Source organism: Clytia hemisphaerica, unplaced genomic scaffold, assembly GCF_902728285.1.
Source record: "Clytia hemisphaerica strain Z4C2 unplaced genomic scaffold, Clytia hemisphaerica genome assembly, whole genome shotgun sequence".
Classification (NCBI taxonomy): domain Eukaryota; kingdom Metazoa; phylum Cnidaria; class Hydrozoa; order Leptothecata; family Clytiidae; genus Clytia; species Clytia hemisphaerica.
Genome location: NW_027104495.1, coordinates 112,996 through 138,010, shown reverse-complemented (window position 1 = coordinate 138,010; position 25,015 = coordinate 112,996). Strand labels below are relative to the sequence as shown.

Sequence of the window (25,015 nt, the reverse complement as noted above, 5' to 3'; positions counted from 1 at the left end):
TTAAAAAATGCTATTTTCTCATTCTGAGCCTCAGCATGTTTCTTAGTTTTTAGGCATTCTGAGCCTCATGTTTCTTAAAAGTGTGTTTCTTAATAAAAAAAAACGTGTATTACTCGAATATCACCTTAACTCAAACAAATTTACTGGTACCAGTTAACAATGCTTTACAACCCAGTCCCTATACACGTTTTTTTTTTAAGAAACTAGTTCTACCAAGCAGCCTCAATGTTTCTTAAGAAATCGGCCTTTTGAGCCTTAAATGTTTCTGACATGTTTCTAAACGTTTTGACATAATCAGCCTCATGGAAGGTTCTTAAAAAACCGATCTAAAAGATATTATTTTCTCATTCTCGGCCTCAGCATGTTTCTTAGATGTTTCTTAGTTTTTTGGCATTCTGAGCCTCATGTTTCTTAAAAGTGTGTTTTTTAAAAAAAACAACGTGTAACTCGAAATTTCCATTACTCAGAAAAACTTGCATTGGACTTTCGAGATATGAAGACTCTGTACTGTATTATAGTTTGACCGGAGGTGATGAATTGATCAAAGTCATAAAATCAAAATGTGTAAACTATGTACTCAAGTACAAGAGCTTATTACATCACAAATAACACAGACCCACTGTAAAGATTGTCAAAATTATCGTCCCTAGTGGAAAATTATCTCTAATTTTTGTCCCCAATGAAAATAATCAAGCAAAAAAATCCTCACTGCAAACATGATGCTTTTCCTTCCATCTCCAGTGAATTTTCTGACTTGAAAACAAACGAATTTGAATCCCAGCCATAAAAAATACGGGAGTATTAATCCCCATAGAGTTTCAGTCCGTTATTTTCATCCCCACTGGCTGAATAAATCCTACCGGATCTGTGAGAAGGGAGTGTCAAATAGCATGTTATTGTGTCATATTTTTCACTTAGATCAAGTTCGGAATAAATTGTTTTTAAGATATATTTTGTACGACGTTTAGCGCATGTGTAAATATCGTTTTTGTGTTCAGGAAATAAAACCATGACAAAGTTATTAGTTTAATTTATCTTTAAAATGTATAGAAAGGTAGTTATAATTACTCGGCAAGTGATTACGTAATAATAACCTTGGCAATATACAATTAAATTTGACATACAATTACATTTTTTTCTGAACTAAAATAAGTAGATTCTATAAGTTTAGTAGACCTCTAGAAATTTGAGAATATCTTATTATGTGAATTGCGTCTGAGAAAAAGCATTAGAATTGAATTAAAGTTTCTTTCATGTGACATTATAATCCATTGGCACCTAGACCAAACAGAGAGTTTCAAATACTAAGTCCGATCGCAGGGTTTTCAGTTTTGATAAAAATTAAGAGTACGTTAAAATTTGAAACAGAAACGGATCAAACGAAAAAAATAAAGCGTAAAGAGTTACAAGAAATAATAAATTAATTTTTTTCGTTCCATTGTGTTGATGATTTTTAATAAATTGATTTGGGAATAATAGATAAAAGTAAAAAAAGGCAAAACTAAAAAGATACCTGAACCCATTTTTTGCAAAATCAAACAAATCCAAAACAAAAAAATATAATAATAATCATTTTATTAATAAAAAAACTCCCCTGACGTATAAATTGTTAGTCGATTACAAAGGGATTGGTATTGAACGATGGAAGTGATAATTCAAATAATATACCTAACAATGACTCTTATCGTCCTCATTCGTATGTTTTGTTTATGGATTACCAGCCGCCATCAAAGTCTTCACATTTTTGTCTCGCTCACTCTAACCAGTGTCAGAAAGTTCTTTTTCGTCCATTTCATAACAAAAAATTCATTCATTCAGTCATTCATTCGTTCCAAAAAAAGTATATCCAACGGTATGGTACAAAAATACAAAGAAATTATTTCAAAACTACTAAACAACAATTTTATTGAAGAAGAAGACAATGTAGTCTCCTCCCAAACATTGTAGACTAGCAGTTACAACTGTCTTTTCCTTGCGGGTTCTCCTGTGGGAAGGGGCTGGGGCCACCTTTCTTGGCCGGTTTGTGTTGTACACCTGATTCTGCTGCGTTCAAATCCAAACTGTCAAAACAAAAACATTAAAATGTAACCAATCAATCAAAATAAAAACATAAGACCAAGCAGCGCTATTGCACAGTAGTTGAGAAACTTGGGGTATTTTAAGGATATAAATTTTACATGTGACATAAGATTTGATGAATCGTAGACATTAAACGAAATTGCTTTGGGAGAAACACCAAGCTAAATAAAAGAGAACAATTTCTATTCACCTTCCGTCTTGTATGCTCTGGAAAATTTTCTTGGCCGTTTCTAAAAAAGCATCTTCTACGTTGTCGCCCCTAAAATGAAAATAAAACAAATTTTTCTGATCATAATTCAATTCATTAGTAGTTTAAAAGAATCATGGGTCAGTACTATAACATTTTGAGAAGTTTAGAAGATGGGAAAACATAACGATACGTCGTGGCGCCGAGGTGAAGATGGCCATCAATGTCTATTAACATTGTGGAGTCAAACGAGGTTCGATTTTCAGTTGTAGAATTACACTTGATGAAAAACAAACATCCGTCCAGGTCAACTCAAGTATTGATTACGAGGGGCATTAAGTGTAACCAGTTTGAGATTGCGTACGTTATTACGTGGGTACGCTACTTAAAATGTTATAGGTAGAAAAATAAATATATTGACCAGGGAAAATAAGTCTGTGAAGATGAAACTGTTTCGAAAATCATCCGTCAACTTATAAGGCTACGTCAAATCTTGCTTCTATTCTGGCGTAAAACTCCTACTCTGTCTATCAACCAGGAGTGTATAAGCACTATCAACTTACGTTTTAGCGCTAGCTTCGAGGAAAAGTAGACCGTTTTCGTCAGCGAATTGTTTAGCTTCTTCATATGTTACATCTCTCTGTTAAAAAAAAATTCAAGCACACCTTTATTTACTGGTTATGAAAAAGAAAAACATTGACATGACTAATGAAAATTCATACAATTACTTCTTTAAAATTCGACGCCGGTGAGGCAAAACAAGAAAAGAAACAACAGATTCCGATGATATTCGAATAGTGAAGCAAACAAAACAACAAACCGATGACTAACCTGTGCTTCTAAATCTGATTTGTTTCCAATCATTATGATGACCTGAAAGCATTAAAAATACAAAATATTTACACGTCATGACATGCTGTAGTACTAGTAAAGCTGATTCCTCCTGGCAAGCATACCGACTGACCCAAAAAAATGTAAGGATTTGTAAGGCTAATGATATTTTTAAAAAATGATTTTTTCCATTTGAACAGTAAAGGAAAATTTAAAACGGTTCTCAAGTCAGCTCAAGTTAGGCTTTTGAAGTCAGGGTTGGTCGCCCAGTACACATATAAATTTTGTCGACTTTTAATCTCAAGGCACCTCGAGATTTTACTAGCTTTGTCTGAAGAGCTTTCCCCTTGCATTAAGGAACTAATCCAAAAATAATCATACAGTATTAGGGTTGGTGAGGTTTCTTGCATCAGTTAGCCAACTGCTTAGATGGTTGTATGTACTTCTTCTTGTGATATCATAAACCATGAGTGCTCCTGCGGCTCCTCTGTAATAACTTCTAGTCACTGCTCGAAATCTGACAACAAAGATGAAATGATGCCGTTATACATGATATTCATGACGTAATGATTTTTATGGAAATACCTCGGTTTTTGCCAGTAGTGTCAAATTTTATACAACTTTTGTCTAGTTTAAATTCGCCACTACTGGCAAAAACCAGGGTCTTTCCGTAGAAAACATTACGTCATGAATATCATGAATACAGTTGAAGCAGATGAAGGAATAGCTGATTGTTGATTTAATATTACACATGTCAACATTAATTTGATATGACCACGAAGTTTTCAGTATAATGAAATCAAATTTCGCATTATCTACTTTTATGAAAAAAGGAGCTACGATTTTTATTGATTTTTTCAACAAGATGCGATCTCCAAAATGAAAGAGATTAGAATATCGCAGTAAGGCAGATCTTTACCTTTCTTGTCCGGCAGTATCCCATATTTGTAATTTGATTTTATGTGAAGCTACTTCCACGATACGTGTCCCGAATTCTACACCAATGGTATGTGGACAATCTGCCATGACTGTTGAAAATGTCAAAAAAAGTAGTTAGATTTCTAGACGTTTGTATAATGAGCAGAATATAAAATACTTTGTAACCATAAAACTCATTTAAAGTACAGAACCAGGAAGAACATGAGAACATAAGATTGAAAGAGAGTCAGGAAGAGAGTACAAGGCGAAAAGCCTAAATAAATCAAAGTTATTCAGTGTTATTTGATTATAAATACACTTCAACCAGATAATAGTTGGACCACTTTGATATGTTAGCTGCATTATGATATATGTTCTTCGTGAAGTTTAACTTACATTTCTTTTCAGTGAACTGATGAAGAAGACAGGATTTCCCTACACCCATATCACCTGTAAAGAGTTAAGTGAACGCTGAATTATTATTTGACACTTTTATATAAGTACCAATGAATTTCGGCTAGTTAGGGGTGTTGGATGTTATTAATATGCTTACATTATTCGACTATTGGATAAAAAGGGGCTTAAGAAATCAGTATTTTCTAGCCCGTTTCTAGAATCTTAGAATGGTGATTGTTCAGCATTTGTTCCTAGATTTTCGTGAATAATTCAGCCTTCTTTTAAAATAAATTGAGAAAGCTAAGTAACAAGGTACTTTCTTCATCAAAAATGAAGTTCAAAGCTAAAGACTTTACCAATAATGATGTATTTGAAGATGTAAGAATAATTGTAGGGTCCTGCTGCCATCGTGATTTTATTTGTTTGTCAACTAAGTATAGATTTTTTAATTATTTGATTGAGTGTTTTTATCTTGAAAATAAGAACATAGTAAAATTATCAAAGTGGTAACTCTAGTGTTCTACAACGTACAAGCTTGCATTATAGCCAGGATCTGCTGGGAGATACTAAAATATTCAACTGATAAGAAATAGACAGCTTCAGAGAAACTTTATCTAAACAAGCAAACAAAAATGCTGATTGAGCCGATTGAGAAGCTATGAATTCAAGCACCGCACTAACAATGTTATCGAATGTTATTGTCAATGCTTGAGAGAATCAGAATTCTCAAGGCCTTCTGAACAATAGCAGCTACATAAATGCTTAGGCTTTGAAATCTATTTTCTTTAAAACACAATTTTTATGGAGTGGCATTTTAGATAATTGTTAATTTTGAAGTTTTCGGCACGCAACAAAAAGTTGACTTTTCTTAAAATTTTCCTCAGATGTTGGTTTTTAGCAATCTTTAGAGCGTTAAGAAAACTCCACAGCTGTTGTCAGTTTACTTCTCAGTGGCTTCCGTAAGGGGCTCAATCAGAAAGTTAACATATAAATTTCAACCCTGTCCCTCTCCAAGTTGAAGAATAAACTATATTGCAAGAAATCTCGAAAAAAAACATCCAACAAGATGACTAAAATGTCAAGATGTCAATTAATGTGATAAAAAAAGTGTGAGTTGTAAAAATAATTACCCCTATTATTCTGAATCTGTTGTTCGTGTTTAAAACGTCAATAATTTTGTAAATAAAAAGTTATGTTTTGTATAAGAAGCAATTAGTGTTTTGGTTCAATTTGTTCAGTGTATCAAATCTCTCAGTTTAGTTGACACTTTTGTATCTTCATTGCGCCACAGCGAAAGGATTGTTTTTATTTTAGTTTGTATCTTTGAAAGACCCCATCGGATTTAGGCAGGGCTGTCGGATTTAGAACCTCTTAGTTTAGTTTCTTTTAAAGAAATACAGCTGTGACTCTCTGCTTTTAGGTGCTTATATTTGTTTTTAAGTACGGTTACACCAGGACATTTTCTGTGCGCGAAGAGGATGTTTTTTATAGAAGAATCAAAGCAGTTAGAAAACAAACGCAGGTAAATTTTTTTGATTTCTCCCGACTCAAAGTGAAACACTTTTTCTAAAAAATTTAGAGTTGGTTGGAGGACACTTACCAAACTATCAATTCTGATCAATTGGGCCTGGTCTTGTCCTTGGGTATATACAAAGTCCAAATATGCATTTCCTGTGCGTAACTTACGACCCTGGTGCCTGGACACTGTTGCACATTATACGATGGGTATGGTGGGATGTACTGCAGATCTCTATTTAACCTATTTTCACCACCGTACAAAGTTTGGTGGTCCCACTAGACATACCTTGAGATTGGGTAACTTGCATCAGTGGAGGCTAACATGCATAGCCCTTAAGTTAAATGAATGAACCGTCTGGTCATTAAAACACAAAGTTAAATCAAAACAAAAATGGTAGAGTAGAGCTGCGAGCGGAGCTGCGAGCGGAGCTGCGAGCGGAGCTGAGTAGTTGTATTTTTTGACCAGCCAGGTCATTATTCATTTGAGGGCTATGCATGTTAGCCTCCACTGATGCAAGTTACCCAATCTCACGGTAGTATAGACCTTTTCGCCTTTCCATCCGCCATATTGAATTGTATGCAAAAATTATGGTGGCCGAATTGCCGTGGTGATATTCCCTTGGAAAGTATGCAAAACATATGCAAAAAGAAAGTATTAATATTAAACTTACATGCATAATTGGCATTATATTAAAGTGTACTCTTGTAGAAGAAAGATTAAATTTGCTTTTCTTGAAAACTAAAAATAATTATATTCGCTCATCTCTTAGAACAAGCACTTCAAAAATCAATAACATTAGACATAAACTCATACTAAAAAATCATCAGCGAAGGTAAAAAATAATCCTTATTCGGCTGACGGTAAATTTTTCTCCTGGGAATAGAGCCGCCAAATGATCAAATCAAAACATTGATAGCGTGTGACGTCATAATTACTGCTTTTTAGTTTGCATGTTTTGAAAGTTTGATGTGTGTACTCCGTCTTCGTGGAATTTCTTAATGGCATGAAAACAGAACATGCTATGTCTTTAAGAAGAATTTTCTAAAAGGCTTTTGTTGTTCTGTGAATATTTCTTTTTGGATTAAGAAATTCCATCTTTTATTGTTCTAATGATTATAATATTTAATTATAAGATGCTTTGTTGTCTTTTTAATCTTTGTGTAAACTTGCATATGTTTTGCATACTTTCCAACTAAATCCAACCACGGCTTTTTCATTCCTCTACTTTTGCATACAATTCAAGATGGCGGATGGAAAGGCGAAAACGTCTATATACAATGGTGCTTTCTTAAATCCCTCAGTACAAATACACATAGCACATACTGTGAGTGGTCCTAAATGCGACAGCCCTGCCTAAATCCGATGGGGTCTTTCAAAGATACAAACTGAAATAAAAACAAACCTTCCGCTGTGACGCAACGAAGATACCAAAGTGTCAACTAAACTGAGAGATTTGATACACCGAACCAATTGAACCAAAACATTAATTGCTTCTTATACAAAACATAATTTTTTATTACAAAATTGTTAACATTTTAAACACATGCAACGGATTCAGAATAATAGAGGTAATTATTTTTACAACTCACACTTTTTTATCACATTATTTGACATCTTGACATTATAGTCATCTTGTTAGATGTTTTGTTTCGAGACTTCTTGAAATACAGTTTATTGTTCAACTTGGAGGGGGAATGTTTCTAAACATAGAATTTTTTTTCATAGCAGTTATTTGGGGGGTCGGATATAGGCAGGGCTGTCGGATTTAGGACCACTCACGGTAGTTGAACAACTTCTTCTTGATCAAATTCTCACCCTGTCTCACCGTACAATTATACGGTAGAAATTTGAAGTACAGTGGGAAAATGTACGGTGTTTTCGAACCTAACCCAAAATTCCCACTGGACATTTAGATCCAGCAGCCCCACCGTACACCACCGCACAATGTAGTCGAGGAGGGTCGTCGTAACTTTTGTATGAACAGTTTTCTAGGGCTATACTGATTGCGTTCAATTTGTTTCTTTGATTCTGTTCTATTGAGATTAGATTGTTTGTTTGGTTTAGAATAGAGCCGCCAAATGATCAAATCAAAACATTGATAACGTGTGACGTCATAATTACTGCTTTTTAGTTTGCATGTTTTGAAAGTTTGATGTGTGTACTCCGTCTTCGTGGAATTTCTTAATGGCATGAAAACAGAACATGCTATGTCTTTAAGAAGAATTTTCTAAAAGGCTTTTGTTGTTCTGTGAATATTTCTTTTTGGATTAAGAAATTCCATCTTTTATTGTTCTAATGATTATAATATTTAATTATAAGATGCTTTGTTGTCTTTTTAATCTTTGTGTAAACTTGCATATGTTTTGCATACTTTCCAACTAAATCCAACCACGGCTTTTTCATTCCTCTACTTTTGCATACAATTCAAGATGGCGGATGGAAAGGCGAAAACGTCTATATACAATGGTGCTTTCTTAAATCCCTCAGTACAAATACACATAGCACATACTGTGAGTGGTCCTAAATGCGACAGCCCTGCCTAAATCCGATGGGGTCTTTCAAAGATACAAACTGAAATAAAAACAAACCTTTCGCTGTGACGCAACGAAGATACCAAAGTGTCAACTAAACTGAGAGATTTGATACACCGAACCAATTGAACCAAAACATTAATTGCTTCTTATACAAAACATAATTTTTTATTACAAAATTGTTAACATTTTAAACACATGCAACGGATTCAGAATAATAGAGGTAATTATTTTTACAACTCACACTTTTTTATCACATTATTTGACATCTTGACATTATAGTCATCTTGTTAGATGTTTTGTTTCGAGACTTCTTGAAATACAGTTTATTGTTCAACTTGGAGGGGGAATGTTTCTAAAACATAGAATTTTTTTTCATAGCAGTTATTTGTGGGGGTCGGATATAGGCAGGGCTGTCGGATTTAGGACCACTCACGGTAGTTGAACAACTTCTTCTTGATCAAATTCTCACCCTGTCTCACCGTACAATTATACGGTAGAAATTTGAAGTACAGTGGGAAAATGTACGGTGTTTTCGAACCTAACCCAAAATTCCCACTGGACATTTAGATCCAGCAGCCCCACCGTACACCACCGCACAATGTAGTCGAGGAGGGTCGTCGTAACTTTTGTATGAACAGTTTTCTAGGGCTATACTGATTGCGTTCAATTTGTTTCTTTGATTCTGTTCTATTGAGATTAGATTGTTTGTTTGGTTTAATTAATTATCCAGCAAGACATTGCACAAAAATTCTCAGCTCAGAAGACCATTTCCATTTGAAGCCAAGAGAGAAGCATTGAAGTACCGTGAGATTGGGTAACTTGCATCAGTGGAGGCTAACATGCTAGCCCTCAAATGAAAGAACCTGGCTGGTCATTAAAATACAAAATTAAATCAAAACAAAAATTGTAGAGTAGAGCTGCGAGCGGCGCTGCGAAGTTGTATTTTAATGACCAGCCAGGTCCTTCATTTGAGGGCTATGCGTGTTAGCCTCCAATGATGCAAGTTACCCAATAGACCTTTTTTCAAAGAGGCCACCCTGTTGAATAATTATGTAGTCCAGCAGAAAAACAATGATAAAACCATGCATAATTATTACAATATGCATGATACAGTAATTATACATGACTCTATCATTGCTTTTATGGCTGGACTACATAATTATTCAACAGGACGTCCTCTTTGAAAAAAGGTCTATCTCACGGTAGATATGAATGAACAGAAAAAAAACAAAAACCAGCAAAAAATACACTCCATGAAAAAAAAAAAAAAGACAGCTAAAATAAGGTCTAAATTAATACAAAGACCAGAAGAACAGAGAGACAGACAAAGCACAGCAGAAAGGGTTTATCAGTCTGTTCAACCTCAAACTTCGAGACCATTTTCTTCTTTTTCCAAGTGAAATTTGGTGATATCAGGCCGCCATGTTTATTAGCTGCTTTCAAGTAACACTTTTCTCGCCTTCCGCGAGTTTAAATCAGGAATAAACTCGCCAGCTCAATCTGTGACCACCTTCAAAAATAACTAGTCAGCAGAAAATAATATTTCACTCGCCAAATATTTCATAAGACATACTTTAATGACGTCATTCAAATTTTCAAAACAAATGCTTACTACGAAAATCAAAATGGTGGTCGTCAAAACACAATTTTTTTCCTGAAAGTGAATGTTTTACAATATTTTGCAATTTCAAGGGTAAAAACTGCTAAACTTGGAGCAGTAGTTTGAAAATTAATACTTCATTGGTTAATTTATATTTCTATTTGTAGGAATGGAAGTCGAATCTGCAGGTGAAAATGCAGATCTGGATAATGAACTCATGCAAAAACTGAACACCCTTGGAACTCGAGATAAAGAGGACCTTGTAAATCAATTTCAAAGCATTGTTGGTGGTCAATTAACAAGAGGATGTTGCTCATTTTATCTCGACATGGGAAATTGGTAATAAATTTATATCAACTTGACGAGGGAGGGGACAGAAGGTGGGAATGGTAAAGGTGACTCTACGGTACAGGCTGATTCTCTGTGTGTGACGTCATTTTCACCCACAATCAGCCATTTTACTAAGACCAGACGGTGTCAATCGAACAACTTCGAACAAAAATCGCAATCGAACCAATCGAACGTAATCGAACGCGATCGAATAATTGCAATTCGATTGTCGAACGTAATCGAATCTTAATCGAACGGCCGAATCCTGGGTAATATTCGATTGTTTTCGATTGCGTTCGAGTAAGGTTAGATTGGTTTGATTGATAGTTGACTATATTCAATTGGTTCGATTGATTGTCAATTACAAGGTCAATTACATTCGATTTCGTTCGGTTACGATTATGTTCGATGAGTTTGATTGCGATTAAATTAAATTGGATTACCCCGTTAGAGCTTTTTATAGCGTGGGCGGCCGAGCGCTTAAGTCCCGTACGAAAGTGAATAAAATCTAGTACTATTGAATCAGTCGAACATTATCGAATACAATCGAACGCAATCGAATACAATCGAACGTAATTGAAGCAATCGAACGGCAAGTCCTGGGTAATATTCGATTGCAATTCGATTGCGTTCGTCAATCGAATTGCAATTATTCGATTGTGTTCAATCGCGTTCAATTGATTCGGTGTTCGATTCCTTCGATTGACATCGTCTGGCTAAGAGGTGGTAGAAAGAACGTGTGAAGGATGATTTATTACCATAAGCTGGTCTAATATTGACATAACTCATCTGATTCTGACATAACTCATCTGATTCTGACTCCCTTTTTAGATAGAATTAAAATAAAACAAGGGCAGCCACAGTCTCAAATAAGATGTGTTTGCGTCCCTCCGACCAACTCACTTTTTATCTTAAAAATCCGACCCTTTTCTAGTCAGAAAGTCCGAAATCTTTTCGGGTTTTTTAGCAATATTATTCAAAGAATTTTGTAGATTCAGTGTTGTAGGGGCCAGCATTTTGATCATTGAGTGTTTTAAGATTTTTATCCGCAATTTTTCAAAGATTTTTTGCGTTAAAAAGCGCTATGCAACTGCTTTTTGCGTGGTTGCAATATGCAAAATAATCACATTACAGCTCATGATTCTTGTCGCCTGCTCGATGATTTTTGTCACCTGAACAAATCTATGCTCAGAGCGCATTTTCCCAATGATTTTAGAGTGGTTTTTACGATGATTTGAGATGCCGAGTGACCAACTGACTCACATTTTAGGGCTGGAAATGATGCAAACTTAACTTGTTGGTGACCTAGGCCTAGATCAGAATCACTACTGATTGAAAAAATATTTATTTCTTACCCGACTGCTAGTTAGCAACCGACAATTCCAACCTTCCTATTATTCCCAGCTCTAATAAAGGGTGTCAGAATTAGATAAGGGATGTCGGCATTAGACAAACTTTGGTCCCCCAAACTTTTACGGTATTATCTTGTTCAACTCCAAGAGTGTTTTAGTGTGCATAATGTGTTTCTATTCTGTGGGTGAAAATTAGGCCACAATATCATAAATAACTTGTGTTTGCGTTCGGTCGGCAAAAAAAAACACTGAAAAAATAAATTTTCAAACAATGAGTTGGTAGAAATCAAATCTATTGAAAATTGAAAATAAACAGCCTTATGTCAGATTGCTTGAGATTTGGTTGAAGATAGTGCCTAATTCTAACTGGATTTTGCCAAATCAGTCTATATTATGCTAATTTTAAGCTCTCTTCCACATAATTAGAATTGATAACTTTTTCCAATCAATTAAGCAATCGATAATCAATTGATGGATCGGAAATCAATTGATTCTGATAATAACACCTACACACCCCTTCTCTTAATATTAGGGAAGTTATACACATGCTCTGGCCAGGTTTTTGGAGGCAAAAATCCAAAAGTTTTGTGGCTTGAAATTAGCCGGAATGTTTTGCTACTTTTGCCCAAACATGACCCTAAAATGTTACCTTGGATTGTACCGTCAACTGCTCTAACTTGGGACGATTGGTCGCAATGGGACTGTTGATATCTGGCCTGTATTTTCACTTACTGTTAAATCTCTACAAAAAATTTGTATTGATAACTCCACAAGTTTATCAATCATACGTTCTGTCATAATATATCACGATGACTGGACGCCGATTGGAGAATTCTAACCGCCTATCGCCCAATGGGATTAACAAAGAAAGAGTATATGTAACTTGCTGCGCGAGTAACGTCAAACGCTCCTGCCACTAATTTGGTCTTCTTCATTCCAGACATTCGCGTGTGTTCCACTACAAATTTCTTTTCATATTTTGATTTAAAAGCCTATCGGTGCGAAAGAGAAATTGTGTATTTTTTAATACGCGGTTCATTAACTCAAATCAAATGACTTCGGAGGTTCGGTGAAATGGTGGCTGGCAAGTTAGAGCAGCTGACGGTAAGCCTTTGCTATTATAAAAATCAAATGGCAAATAGATTTTTATTGCCAGGTTTACAGGCTAGAACTTTATTGACTCAAAGAATGGGATCCTTTTTAAGGACATCACTTTATTACAAAAATAAACTGTAAATTTCGCTGATTTTCAAGCATAACTCTAAAGTTTGTTGTGAATAGTCTAACTTATAGAACCTCTAACCCAGCTTGATTGAAATTTAATGACTCTATTAAATTCCATTGGGCTTGATTAGTTCATTAAAAAAAGAAATTTGAACAGTTTGATTAGGCCTGGATTAATGCTGTTAAAGTCTTTATTATCACTTGAATTTTAAGCAAGGAATGCACAGTAAAACTTTTGACAGCTTAGAAAAATCATGAATCTAATAATTAGAGGAATGTTTATAATTGTTGCGCAACATTGAAACATTGTAACTTTTTTCTACTGATTTTTTATCGTGCCTGTATACAAAGCAAAAAGTAAAAACTTTTTTAGTCCACCTTTCCCTGTATTCGACTTTCATTGGAAGAGTCTGTTGATAAATAGCTGCCTGGACATTTCAATCTTAAGACATCTTTTTACTGTTTGTTTTCATTTAATCTCCTTTCTTTTATTTTCAGGAACCTTCAGGTGAATATTTGGTGCTTCATTTCTTTAAATTTCACTCCAAATCTATGAAAGGGATTATCAAGATGTAGGGTGTATCGTTTTTCAGTCTAAAGTTCTTGTCTTGTTTTGACATTGTTTGTTTCTGCAATTTGAAAAAAAATTGAATTGTTATTCATCCACATTATTTCTTACTTCCAAAGCATGAAATTAGTAACATTAATTTTCTTTATTGTTAAGACTTCTAAGCAAGTGGTTGTCTTTTTTTGACATGGTTTAACATGTGTTTTATCAACATTTTTTCAATTTCTAGGCATAGTATAAAATTTCTGATATTATTATTCTCCTGTTATTAGACTGCACTTGGAGCCTATTATGATGTGATGAGTTCTTCTGAGGATTTGCCTCTCTTTGAAGTGACGGATGAAAGTTGTCATATTAGAGAAAGCTCTATTCGACCTGGTCAATCATTTATCAAAACATGGAGATTGCGGAATATAGGTATGGATTAATTATCTGTCTCAGAAGTGGATTTTGAAAATTTTCAATCTTAGACTCAAAATCACGTTTCACATTGTTTCACATTAGATGTTAATCATCAATTAATTTGTGTGTAATTTTTTCAAAGGAATAACTCTTGATTGCATTCAAAAATAGAACCCCAAAAAGTGAGATTTCCAATCACAGCCACTTTTTAGCCCGCAGCGTTGACATTCTTGTGGCTGCTGTGTAGTACAAAATTCCATAAAATAAGGAAATTGATGAGTCTTCCAAAAATGTGCCTCCCTTTGAAGTTGAGTGATTCAGTCTTGAAATATAAGATGGCAAAGTGAGGGCAGGTTTTGTGGCTGTATGTCACTGTGGCTCACTCAACGGGTTGGCTTATATGTGCTGTCCTGCTTTAAGACTGCAATATTTTTTAACCATTTTTCTTGAAATTGTTAGTTTAAGGTCTGATAAAGATACTTATGGGTTTAATTTGTGGCTGCAGGGTTTTCAATGGGCTTAAAATGTGGCTTCAATCACTAATTTATCAATTTACACATTCCAGGTTGGGTTTTGTTTTCGAAACATGAATATTTGCAAAGACTAATGCAAAACAAACACAATCTGACACAATACAGTGTTATTTTAAGAAAAAGTGTACATTTTGTGGCTGCAAATACCATTTTTTACATATAACCTTCTGAGCTGTTACATATAAGTATTAGTTGGTATTTTTAGGGTTGGCTTATGTGCTGTCCTGCTTTAAGACTTCAATATTATTTAATCATTTTTCTTGAAATTGTTAGTTTAAGGTCTTATAAAGATACTTATGGGTTTAATTTGTGGCTGCAGGGTTTTCAATGGGCTTAAAATGTTGCTTCAATCAAAGCATATTTGAAAAAAATCGTCAACTTTGAGCCGCAATTCTAGCCCAATGATCCAATAATTTTGGTTCCATTTTTTATATTTTGTGGATAAACCCTTTGGCTACGAGTTCCATCTAAAAAAAAATGATTTTTACTCATTGAACAAATTTGTTGCTGTTTTATCAACATAGTGTTTTTCTTGATTTGCGCCGCAATTTTGGCCCATTTTACAAAAAAAAAATTATTACTTATATCACCTTTAGAACCAATATTTTGAAGTTTCGTTTGAAAAGAGTTATTTTTAAAAAGGATATTCAAATTTCTTTTTTTTTTGCTGTTTTTGAAAACCTTACACAATTTTTGAATGCCATCTCTTGGCTAAAATTTCAATCTTTTATGGTAATCACTATTAAAACCATTCTGTGTATATCGGGACCATCTCCATGTACTATTACACCCTTGTCTCGATATAATTGAAATTATCAGGTGGCGAATATTAGGATCTACCGGGTGCGCCACAAAAAAGTTTCTCTCTTTAAAAGTAATTTTTTTCGAAATCTAAAAATTTTAAAAGAACCATTCCTATTTTATTGGAAAGAAGAAAAATAAACTTAAATTTTGATGGGTCATTTATTGAATTCGATTCATTACAGTATATGGCCCCCAAAACGGAGACGGCCCCCAAAACGGAGGTTTTCATAAAAATGAAGATTCTGACTTGTAGATTTATCAGAATAAACGATATTTGTTTATTTTGAAAGAATGATGGTTATACTTAAAAATGAGCATGTTTTTGATGGTTTGAGACAGATTCAAAATCACATATTTGCGTCTAAAGGAAATATTTTAACACCAAAATTAGATAAAAATTGCATATAACTCACTCTAGCTCCTTGGATACTGAAAATAAGTTATGAAAACGGGGTATATGAAACTTTCTACACCTAATACCGTTCAGAAAATGCAAATACATCTGTGACTTTAGAGGCTGGGTAAAAGATATAGCATCTTGAAGGTTGACCAGTATTTTGGAGCCCTAAATTTAGCATTGACAAAACCGAAATTCTAATTATGAGAAAAAGCAAAAAATCTTGGAATTCTATTCCTATCACCTTGAGTTAATAGTTTATAACAAAAAATTAACATGATATATAAAATTTTTCGCTGAATCAGCAAAAACGGCAAATTCTGTCATTTTTTTGCAAAATATAGGAGAAAAATATCTTTAAAGCTTAATATTTTCAGTTTCAGTTAAGCTTTTTTTCTAAAATTTTCACAGCTTATTCCATACATGAATGGAACTATTTTTAAAAGAGATTTGTTTTCAAAAACTTGATTAAGACGTTGTTAAATCAAAATTGTCATTTTGAAAATTTCTAAATTTTCAGTTTGGATTTTGCAATATCGAAAATCTTGAAATATTTCATAAAAATCATAAATTTTATATCCATCGGGTCTTAAATTTAAGGGAAAACACAAATATGTTCATAGTTTTTCCCCCTATTACCACTGAGCTTAATAATTTGATTTTAGCTACACCTCCGTTTTGGGGGCCCCAAACCTGCATTTTGACAACCAGGGGTACACTGTAAAAGCTTTATCAAATAAATTTATGCCCAAAACCCTGTAAATCATATTTCAAAACTATGGTCAAAATTTTGTATTCATATCTTAAAGATATCTCGAGAAATCGCTAAAATTTCAAACCTCCGTTTTTGGGGCCATTAGAAAAAAGCTACCTATCTTTAAGCGATTGAAAAATATTATTGAAATTGAAAATTTTGAAAAAGAACTTCCAGGAAATAAAGTAGAGATGTTAAAGGTTTTCATGCAGCAAAAATTTTTGTAAAATCTCTTTTCCTCTAGATTTGAGAGAAATTTCAAATTTGATCGCCGTTTTGGGGGCCACATACTGTAGATCAAAAGTTATGCTCAATTGAATAAAAAAGTTACTTTTGGAAAGTGCTCAAAAATGTTAAAAATCGACCTATCAAATTATTCAGAAGCATAATTACATGATGTATCAGTATTTTTGTTTCAGTCATTAAAAATGATAATTAGCTGTTTAAATGACCTTTTGTTATTTAAAGGAAGGTTGAATTTCAATGAAAGGAAGAAAATTCGTCGAAAAAGGCCAAAAAATCTGGTAGAATTCATAAAAAAACATCAAATATGGGTTTCGAAGTAGATTCAGCCTTACATAGACAATCCAGTCTAGAACCAAAAATCTGAGGAAAATTTTGGTAAAACTAAATCAAATTAATTTTGATGAAGATTTTGAACCCTTTCGACCCTTCAGTTTCAAAATTTATGTGTTTAGTTAATGAAAAATGCTCTTAATCATGTAAAGGCTATTGCGATTGCCAAATTTAAAGTAAAAATTTGATAGGTCGATTTTTAACGTTTTCGAGCACTTTCTGAAAGTAACATTTTTATTCAATTGGACATAACTTTTGATCTAATGAATCAAATTTAATAAATGACCCATCAAAATTTAAGTCTATCTTTCTTCTTTCCAATGAAATAAGATTGGTTCTTTTAAAATTTTTAGATTTCGAGAAAATTAGTTTCAAAGAGAGAAACTTTTTTGTGGCGCACCCGGTAGTTAAAAAATTTCGGTGGGGATTCCAAATCTATGATTTAAAGCTCGAAAATCCAGGGGAATAGGGATTCTCCAAGTTATTGTGTTTTTACCCTAGTGCCTTGAAAGTTTAGTTTAATTGTTAGTGAAAACCATCACCGGGGTAGGGATAAATTTTTGTAACCAGCACGTTTTTGGACAGGATGGGCTGTTTAAATAAATAAATTTATTTATTTATAGGTGCTACAGTTTGGCCTAATAATCTAAAATTGAAATTCACGGGTGGTACGAATTTCGGTCATGGAGAATGTGCATCCTTGCCACCATTAAGTCCAAACGAGGTGACAGATGTTACCATCACCATGATTTCACCAGCCACTGACGGTCAATACGAAGGACAATGGAGAGTTGTCACTTTAGCTGGTGTCCTATGCGGTAGTAAGTATTTATCTTCGCTACAATAGTAATGCAAGGGGAAAAGGCAATTGGTTCAGGTTATGGAGACTTTCAAGTTGCAGTGGTTTTCAAGATTTATTTTATCTCTCAGAATATCAGAATCTTCCCATTATTTGAAAACCAACTGAATCAAGAAAAGTAAATTCAATTTCGAGTCTTGTAAACTCTTCCTTTTAATTTCTTTACTTTTCTTGGGTCGGTGATGTAAAAAACAATTCCATCTTGTTTGTTTTTTAATAACAAAATATATAAAAAGAGAAAACTAATCGAATGTTTATAGAGAGTTTGATATGTAGAGACGCAAAAAACCTTAAAGGTTTTATTTTTACATAAGTGGTCCCGTTTCATATCGGACACATATTTCATATCAGAACATGTCTGCCTTTGTTATATTATGCTGATATAAACAAAAAAATGTTTTTCTTTTCCTCTTTTTGACCAATCTTGCTCCACATCCGTGTCAATCCAATGTGAGAAAGCTTGTAAATTAAAATTGATGTTTATTCTCGGGACAAACTGGAGTTTTTACAAGCTCTTATTTGATTTGGTTGGTCGTTAAGATGTAATAAAAGAATCTTATTACTTTTTCTAAAGAACGCGTCATCTCTATCACTTTAAATGACCAATTGGTGAAGTATCTTGTAAAAACTCCAAGGCATCTCCAGAAATGAAGGAATGCTGCCTCGCCTAAATAAATTCACATTCGATTCATGGAGGTCCGAGTTAAGGTCTATGAGGTTTTTTATCATGTATTCAAATTGCTAGCGATCTTCTTCAATTCAAATTTAAAATTGTAAAGAGCTTTTACCTGCAACCGTATTGTACACTGTCCGACCCCGTCACTTTCTCCGCATCATAACCTTGTACCGTATGTGTAGCAATTTTGACGTGTACACTCAATTAGGCGGTTGGTCAAAATTCGATTTTTAGTGGGTATTTAATTTGAATTTTTCTCGAGTTCTATGAACTGTTAAATAATCAATGCATTTGCATTGGAAAGAGGAAGTATAAACTTAAATTTTGAGGGGTCTTTTGTCAAATTTAGTCAACTAGATGCCTAAATGCTAAAACATTACTCTTAAAAAGACTAAAAAGGGTGAAAAACGAGGGTATTATTATCTTTCCTCTTTCCAATGCAAAAGGAATGATTCTTTAAAAGTTCATAAAACTCGCAAAAATTCACTTCAAAGAGGGGGACCTTTTTCTGGGACACCCGGTAGTTTAAACTGAAAAATGCTGATTTTAGAAAAGATAGGATAGGATTTTACCAAAAATTCGCCATTAAGTAATACACTTTAGGTAAAAATATTTGGTGAACTTCAATTTTTTGTGATCTTCAATTTTTCAGCAATGCTCAAGGTGCAAGTGAACGTTGATTCATCGGGAATGAACTCTTTGACAGAACAAATGTCTTCTTTGGGTCAACCACAACAATTTTTTGGTGTCACTGGCGGTGCAGCACCCACACAGCCAATGTCGACGCCTTTACGCCCTGCGGTTAACGCCACTCCTTTTTGTTCGCCAACTGGATATGGTTTATTTGGAAGCGGGAATGTGAGTTCTTTTTTGAAACATCATTTGTAGTTATTAATGTATCCTTATAATGTGTAAGGGACCCAACTTTTCGTGAAAAAATTTATAGGGGGTAAGACTTTTTCCGATTAAAACGGGGATTTTGAGCTTTAAGGGGGGTAAATGACAATAGGTATGGTGTTGTTGCTGATTTTGATTGTTTCAATTGTTTTACAAGTTTGTTTTGGACACGTGATTTTAATTTTTCTCTTAATGACACGTGGTTTGCGCAATGTTGTCAATCTATGCATTATATCTCATATTGGTTGAAGAATTTGGTAATGGTTTATCAAAATTACAATATAATAAATAGCAAAACCTTTGCCTGCGGTGCAATTTCCACCCAGAAACAAAAGAATTGTGAATTTTTTTGCGTATTTATAACGTTTGGTATAAACCTGAACTGTTAATAATGGATGCAGTGTGGCATGGGAGTTCAGTACCCGCTGCACGCTAATGATAGGTTCCATAGGAGAAAGGGGTTACTTCTAGTTGTCAAGAAGTTTTTCCATACAAAAAAATCTGAACTCGAAAAATATATCCCATATTTTACTCGGTACCATGCGATCACTATTACTTATTTTGAATAAATTTCAGCATATTTTTCAAGTAATGAATTTTTTTTAACCTTATAAACCCAGTATCGTAGACAGAAGGGGCGTATAAAAAGATATTTACTTTGTCATGAAAATATGCTCTTCTACACAAATTTTGCACCCCTCCTGTCCTCATTATGTCCAAGTGACCCCTTTTATTTGAAATTTTCACAAGCCCCCTTCTTTTAAATTCATTAAAATTCTCAAACCACCCCCCCCTCTTTTTTCAAGGGGGGTGCCCACCACTGCAGTACTCGGTTTGGGTCGATTTGTAACCAAATTCTTTTTTTGCAGTCACTTTATAGTTTATTGCATTTTTGTTTTATTCTTTATTTTAGTCAATAATAAATCAATATAATTTTTTCATCAAATATTTTTTTGCAAAAATTTGTAACCAAAATGCAACGAGATTCTCCGTTTAAAAAAAATTGTTGACCCGCATCCAGTGGTAACATTAGGATTCCATTTAAAAAAGATAATGTTTTGTGAGGACCCAGGGCTTACAAGGTGACAGTGACGTCACGGTCAAAATTCAAATTAAATGGAAATTTGGTCCACTTATTTTATTGGAACTATTTCTTATATTTCCTGAATTAAATGAATAACATTATATCTTCTTTTAGCTCCCAAATAATGGTGGTGTGAATACAGGTCAGTTGCCAAGGATCAATGAGGGTGCAAATATGAGTATTGACCCACAACAAATGAACCAACTATTAAACGATCCATCAATGTACACCAATAACCAGAACTTCAATAATGGTCCATTTGATAGTTAACAGTAGTTCTATGACGTCACTCTTATTATTAATGATGACGTCATTCCCACGTGTTCCAATAATATAAGTTGTGTTGTGAATTCACCCGAGAATTCATCAATAAAGATATTAACAGTTTATGCTAATGCCGATATTTGTTAATCTCCATGAGATTGCGAAGATGCATCATTAGAAATCTGTTGCTGACCAAGCGCAGTGAGAGAATTCGAACTAATTCATGTTTAATCTCAAACGGATGGGAAATCACGACATTGTACTGTAGACTACCAAAATGTTCGTGTGGTTAAATTGACAGAAACATAATGACATGATGTGAAATGATAAACTGTTTTTGTAAATTATCTTAAAAATATTTCTTTTTTATCTGATAAAAGTTTTGTAATTTTGGGATGAGATCACCAACCAGCCTATTGATTTTACACAAACAGATTTTGGAAAGTTAGAAGGTATATGGGTATTATAAAAGTCGCCTTTTTGGGGACCTCAAAGTCCCAGATAGGAATGAAGGTCATAAGAATCTGTAAATCAAATTTTTTTTGAATTGTTATTCAAAATTTGTGTTCATTATACTAAAAAGTTTTATCGAAATATCCCCCCGTATAGTATGGGTTGTAAGAATCACAAAACGTTCGTGCTAATATCAGCTTTACAACAATATGATTCGAATTGTTCAGAATTTATACTATGTAACACTAGGAGGTATCATCCAGTAATTATTAAGTTTGTAATATTCAAATTTGTTACGTTACGTAAAGAGCTTTAGTATTAAACTTTAAATGCATATAAATGTACATCCAGTCTTTTAGAATGATATTTCTTTATCTTACTTAGTCAAATTGTAATCAATTTTTTTAGAATATTTCTAAGAACAGAAAATTATCTTATAAAAATTATCTGCAACCTTCAACATTCTCAATTTACCTTAGCTGGTGTATACAATCAAAGCAGTCAGATATTTTAGATTTAAATACTAAACCATGTAGCCTATAGGCGAACTGAAATTCAGCAACCTCTTCTGTATTTTGATGGGGAGTTTACTTCAACGAAAACAAACCATTCTCACAGACACGCCAGGACACCCTCCCCCACGCCCCCTCCACTGGTGAATAAAATTGACCAAACTATCGTCCCCAGTAGAAATCATACTCAAATATTTGTTCCCGCTGAAAAAAAGTCCTCACTGCAAAATATTGTGCTATCTTTCAATCCCATCAAGTTTCGGTCAGTTATTTTTTACCCCTACTAGCTGAAAAAATGCTACCGGGTTTGTGAGAAGAGGGTGTATAAAACATCCATTGTGTTTCTCAAGTATTGGTAATAGAATCCAATATTAGATTTAGTATATTTTTCTTACAAGAACAACAACAGCAACAGAACATAGAGGAAACAACCACTTCCATATCAAATAATGCATCGTATCAAATTACAGTATGGTCTTCTAGTATCACATGATTGCTAATGTATAACATTAGAGTTGGAGGCAAAAACAAACTTTCTCTTTTATTCTTGACGTTGCTCCACTCTGGAATAAACATTTTAATGGAAGCAGATACTCTGTCTATAACGGAAATTTTTTACGATTGCAAATGCTAGCATGGGTGCATTCATGTTCGTATTGGTTTTTACCTCGATCTGATTTTGAAATTATTTCTTAGTAAATCAAGAAATAATCGCAATATTTTCTAAAGGATAAATATCATGAAGCATTTGTTATCCATTTTGCTTATCAGTCTAACGACAGCGACAATGGTTTATATTTGTGTTTGGTCATATTTTTCCGAAACACTTACAATTCAAAAAAGATTTTACATTGATGACGAGAACTATGAAGATTTTGATGTCATAAGTGTTGATAATCAGGAAAACAAGACATTGAACATTGCTTCTTTGAGTATTATCTGTTTTTGGACTTTGTTTTGGAATGGTTTACTGGTCATATTTCTCCAATGTTCGCCACATATTGATCGATCAGCAGTCTTTCTATTACAGCAAACTGTATTTCTTGGATTAACTACTTATGGTCTTATCCTGGTCATAGTTTCTTATCTGTTTATAAAAACAATGACTATTAAGATAATATTGGAATTTCATGATATGGATACGAGAGACTCATTCAGCACGATTATGCAAAGCCAATGGTCGTTGTTATTTACCTTACAATTGATATATTGTTTTTATATCAGCTTGAGATACTATTTGACTCATCGGGAGCATGGTATGATTGAAGTAGCATGGGGTTGCAAATTATTTTTCTTCGTAGTTGTGTCAGTTTTCCCATATCTCATCTTTCTTCTGATTAATTCTTCAGCTGTATCTCTATGGGTTGTTTTCTTAGTTGGTTCAAGCTTTCTGTTATTAGTTTCTATTGTCGAGTTGATTTTTTTGGTAGTGCGCAGGCGTAGACAGCATGTAAACCAAATTACTTTGCCTGTATTATGGTGTTATCTTTTGGTTAACACATTCTACGTATTTTGTTCGTACTCGTTCTTTGTCAGTATTATGGACTATTTATCGGAAATTTTTCGGAAAATTTTTCGGAAAAACATTGTCTTTATTGGTGATTGTAACTACAATAAATTGGTGCTAGCTGTAGTATTAGTAGGTCCACTGTTCAACTCATTTTGCGCAATATTTCTCGATCGCAACTTAAGAAAAACATTCTTCGAAAGATTTACACTGGCAGAGTGTTGCTGTCGACAGCAGCAGCATCTAAATCTAAATAATGAAAACGAACCATTGCTTGGCAACCAAGTTGAAGATGTCCGGAATATAGAAGGTAATGTTGAAGATTTTCGGACAGGAGTACATCAAGATAGACTTGAAGATCATGCTTGTTATGGTGCTCATGAAGTAAGAGAAGTCGATGTTCGAACAATGCCACGCCAAGCGCCTGAACTTGATGTTGCTTGCGCCGCTCATTCGGCGCCTTTTGATGACGAAGCAGCTTATGACGTCACTAAAGGTGCACACGGAGCACGCCCAGATACTTTGATAACTCAAAAAACGAACACTGACAAATAAGGAAAGGACAACGAAATAACAGAATACTACGGTAGTATATTCATATTTAAAGATATTTTTATTGTTTTATCAAAATCTAAAGAAATAAAAGAAAATCATTTGCAATCAGAGGGAGGAAGCATGAAGACCCTGCGTTTCCTATCAATTTCCTCGCTCTTCAGATCCTTTCACCCCGCCGGAAAATGGAGAAACAAAGAAGGCCCAAATGGAATATGAACGTCTGTTGGTAACTCCTTACGCAACCATCCATTTCTTTTTCTACTTGATAAAATTTAGTCGAAATAGTAAAACCAAAACAGTCCTAAGGATAGCAAACTGCACAAGAATTTCGTACTAGCTATTTCAAATTTACGATAATATGATTCGACAATATGATTAGGTCATACGAATTATCATCGAATAGCTATTCTTTATAGTTCAAATTTGCTGAGTAGAGCTTTAGTATTAAACTTAAAATATGCATATAAATAATCTTTTAGAATGATATTTCTTTGTAATCAATTTTTTTAGAATATTTCGAGAAACAGAAATATTTGCAACAACCGACTAAACTTAATAATCTTTAGTTTAGTCTTCACTGATACCCCAGGGGGAGGGCTACTTACAGTACTTAGGCATATAAAAATAGGTGCTGGGTATGTGTGGACGGTTAAGGGTTGTTTTTATCTTCCTAAGTCTCTCTAAGGGTTACAAAACGGGTGAGACTTTTCCTAGGTTGCTGGTATCCACTAATGGATTTGTACTCTTGATATGCTACCTGCAATTTTTAGAAGTCTGTGACACAGACTAGAACCTCCATTTTGTGTCCTTTAGTATAAGAGCACTGTAAAATTTCAAAAAAATCTCTCTACTGTAAGGTTTCATAAAACATGAAAATTATTTTTGCAACAAACGGCACGTCGTACTCAAAAGGTCTGGGCTCAATTTGCACTCTGCTTATCATGATTTATCACTTCACTTGGCAGAAGGGGAATGGGTTTCTGGACCGGTTCAAAATCTTGGTTCAATTCATCATATCATAAAAGTTGAATTCGGGTACCAATATTACGATATAAAGGCCGGCCTCCGCACTTTCGTGCAAAAATGAGCGAAAACTTTTTGTCAATCGTGTTTTCGCCTGCAGAAAAGATTACGTCATTAAAAAAGTTTCGAGCGAAAAAATAAAAAGTTCAATTTTTTCAACCGTTACGTCATTTTTGCCCAA

At 34.0% G+C, this 25,015-nt stretch overlaps 2 protein-coding genes across 3 annotated transcripts; one reads left to right on the top strand and one right to left on the bottom strand.

The window, feature by feature from the left end:
• Window positions 1–1,018: 1,018 nt before the first annotated feature.
• Window positions 1,019–4,885, bottom strand: LOC136821630 (ras-related protein Rab-14). Its single transcript, XM_067077842.1, has 8 exons — window positions 4,768–4,885; window positions 4,412–4,465; window positions 4,017–4,125; window positions 3,479–3,614; window positions 3,098–3,139; window positions 2,830–2,906; window positions 2,270–2,338; window positions 1,019–2,060 (listed from the first exon to the last, which is right to left on the bottom strand). Exons 1-8 carry the CDS (start codon window positions 4,817–4,819, stop codon window positions 1,949–1,951), a joined length of 651 nt encoding a protein of 216 aa, XP_066933943.1. The 5' UTR covers window positions 4,820–4,885; the 3' UTR covers window positions 1,019–1,948.
• A 5,310-nt stretch (window positions 4,886–10,195) lies between these two features.
• LOC136821628 (protein ILRUN-like) lies at window positions 10,196–21,183 on the top strand. Of its 2 annotated transcripts, XM_067077839.1 has the most exons (6): window positions 10,196–10,403; window positions 13,469–13,478; window positions 13,811–13,955; window positions 17,628–17,825; window positions 19,192–19,397; window positions 20,635–21,183. In XM_067077839.1, exons 1-6 carry the CDS (start codon window positions 10,234–10,236, stop codon window positions 20,788–20,790), a joined length of 885 nt encoding a protein of 294 aa, XP_066933940.1. In that variant the 5' UTR covers window positions 10,196–10,233; the 3' UTR covers window positions 20,791–21,183. The 2 variants fall into 2 exon arrangements, with proteins under 2 accessions (XP_066933940.1, XP_066933941.1); XM_067077840.1 differs by lacking the exon at window positions 13,469–13,478 and having other exon boundaries at window positions 10,278–10,403.
• Window positions 21,184–25,015: the final 3,832 nt, after the last annotated feature.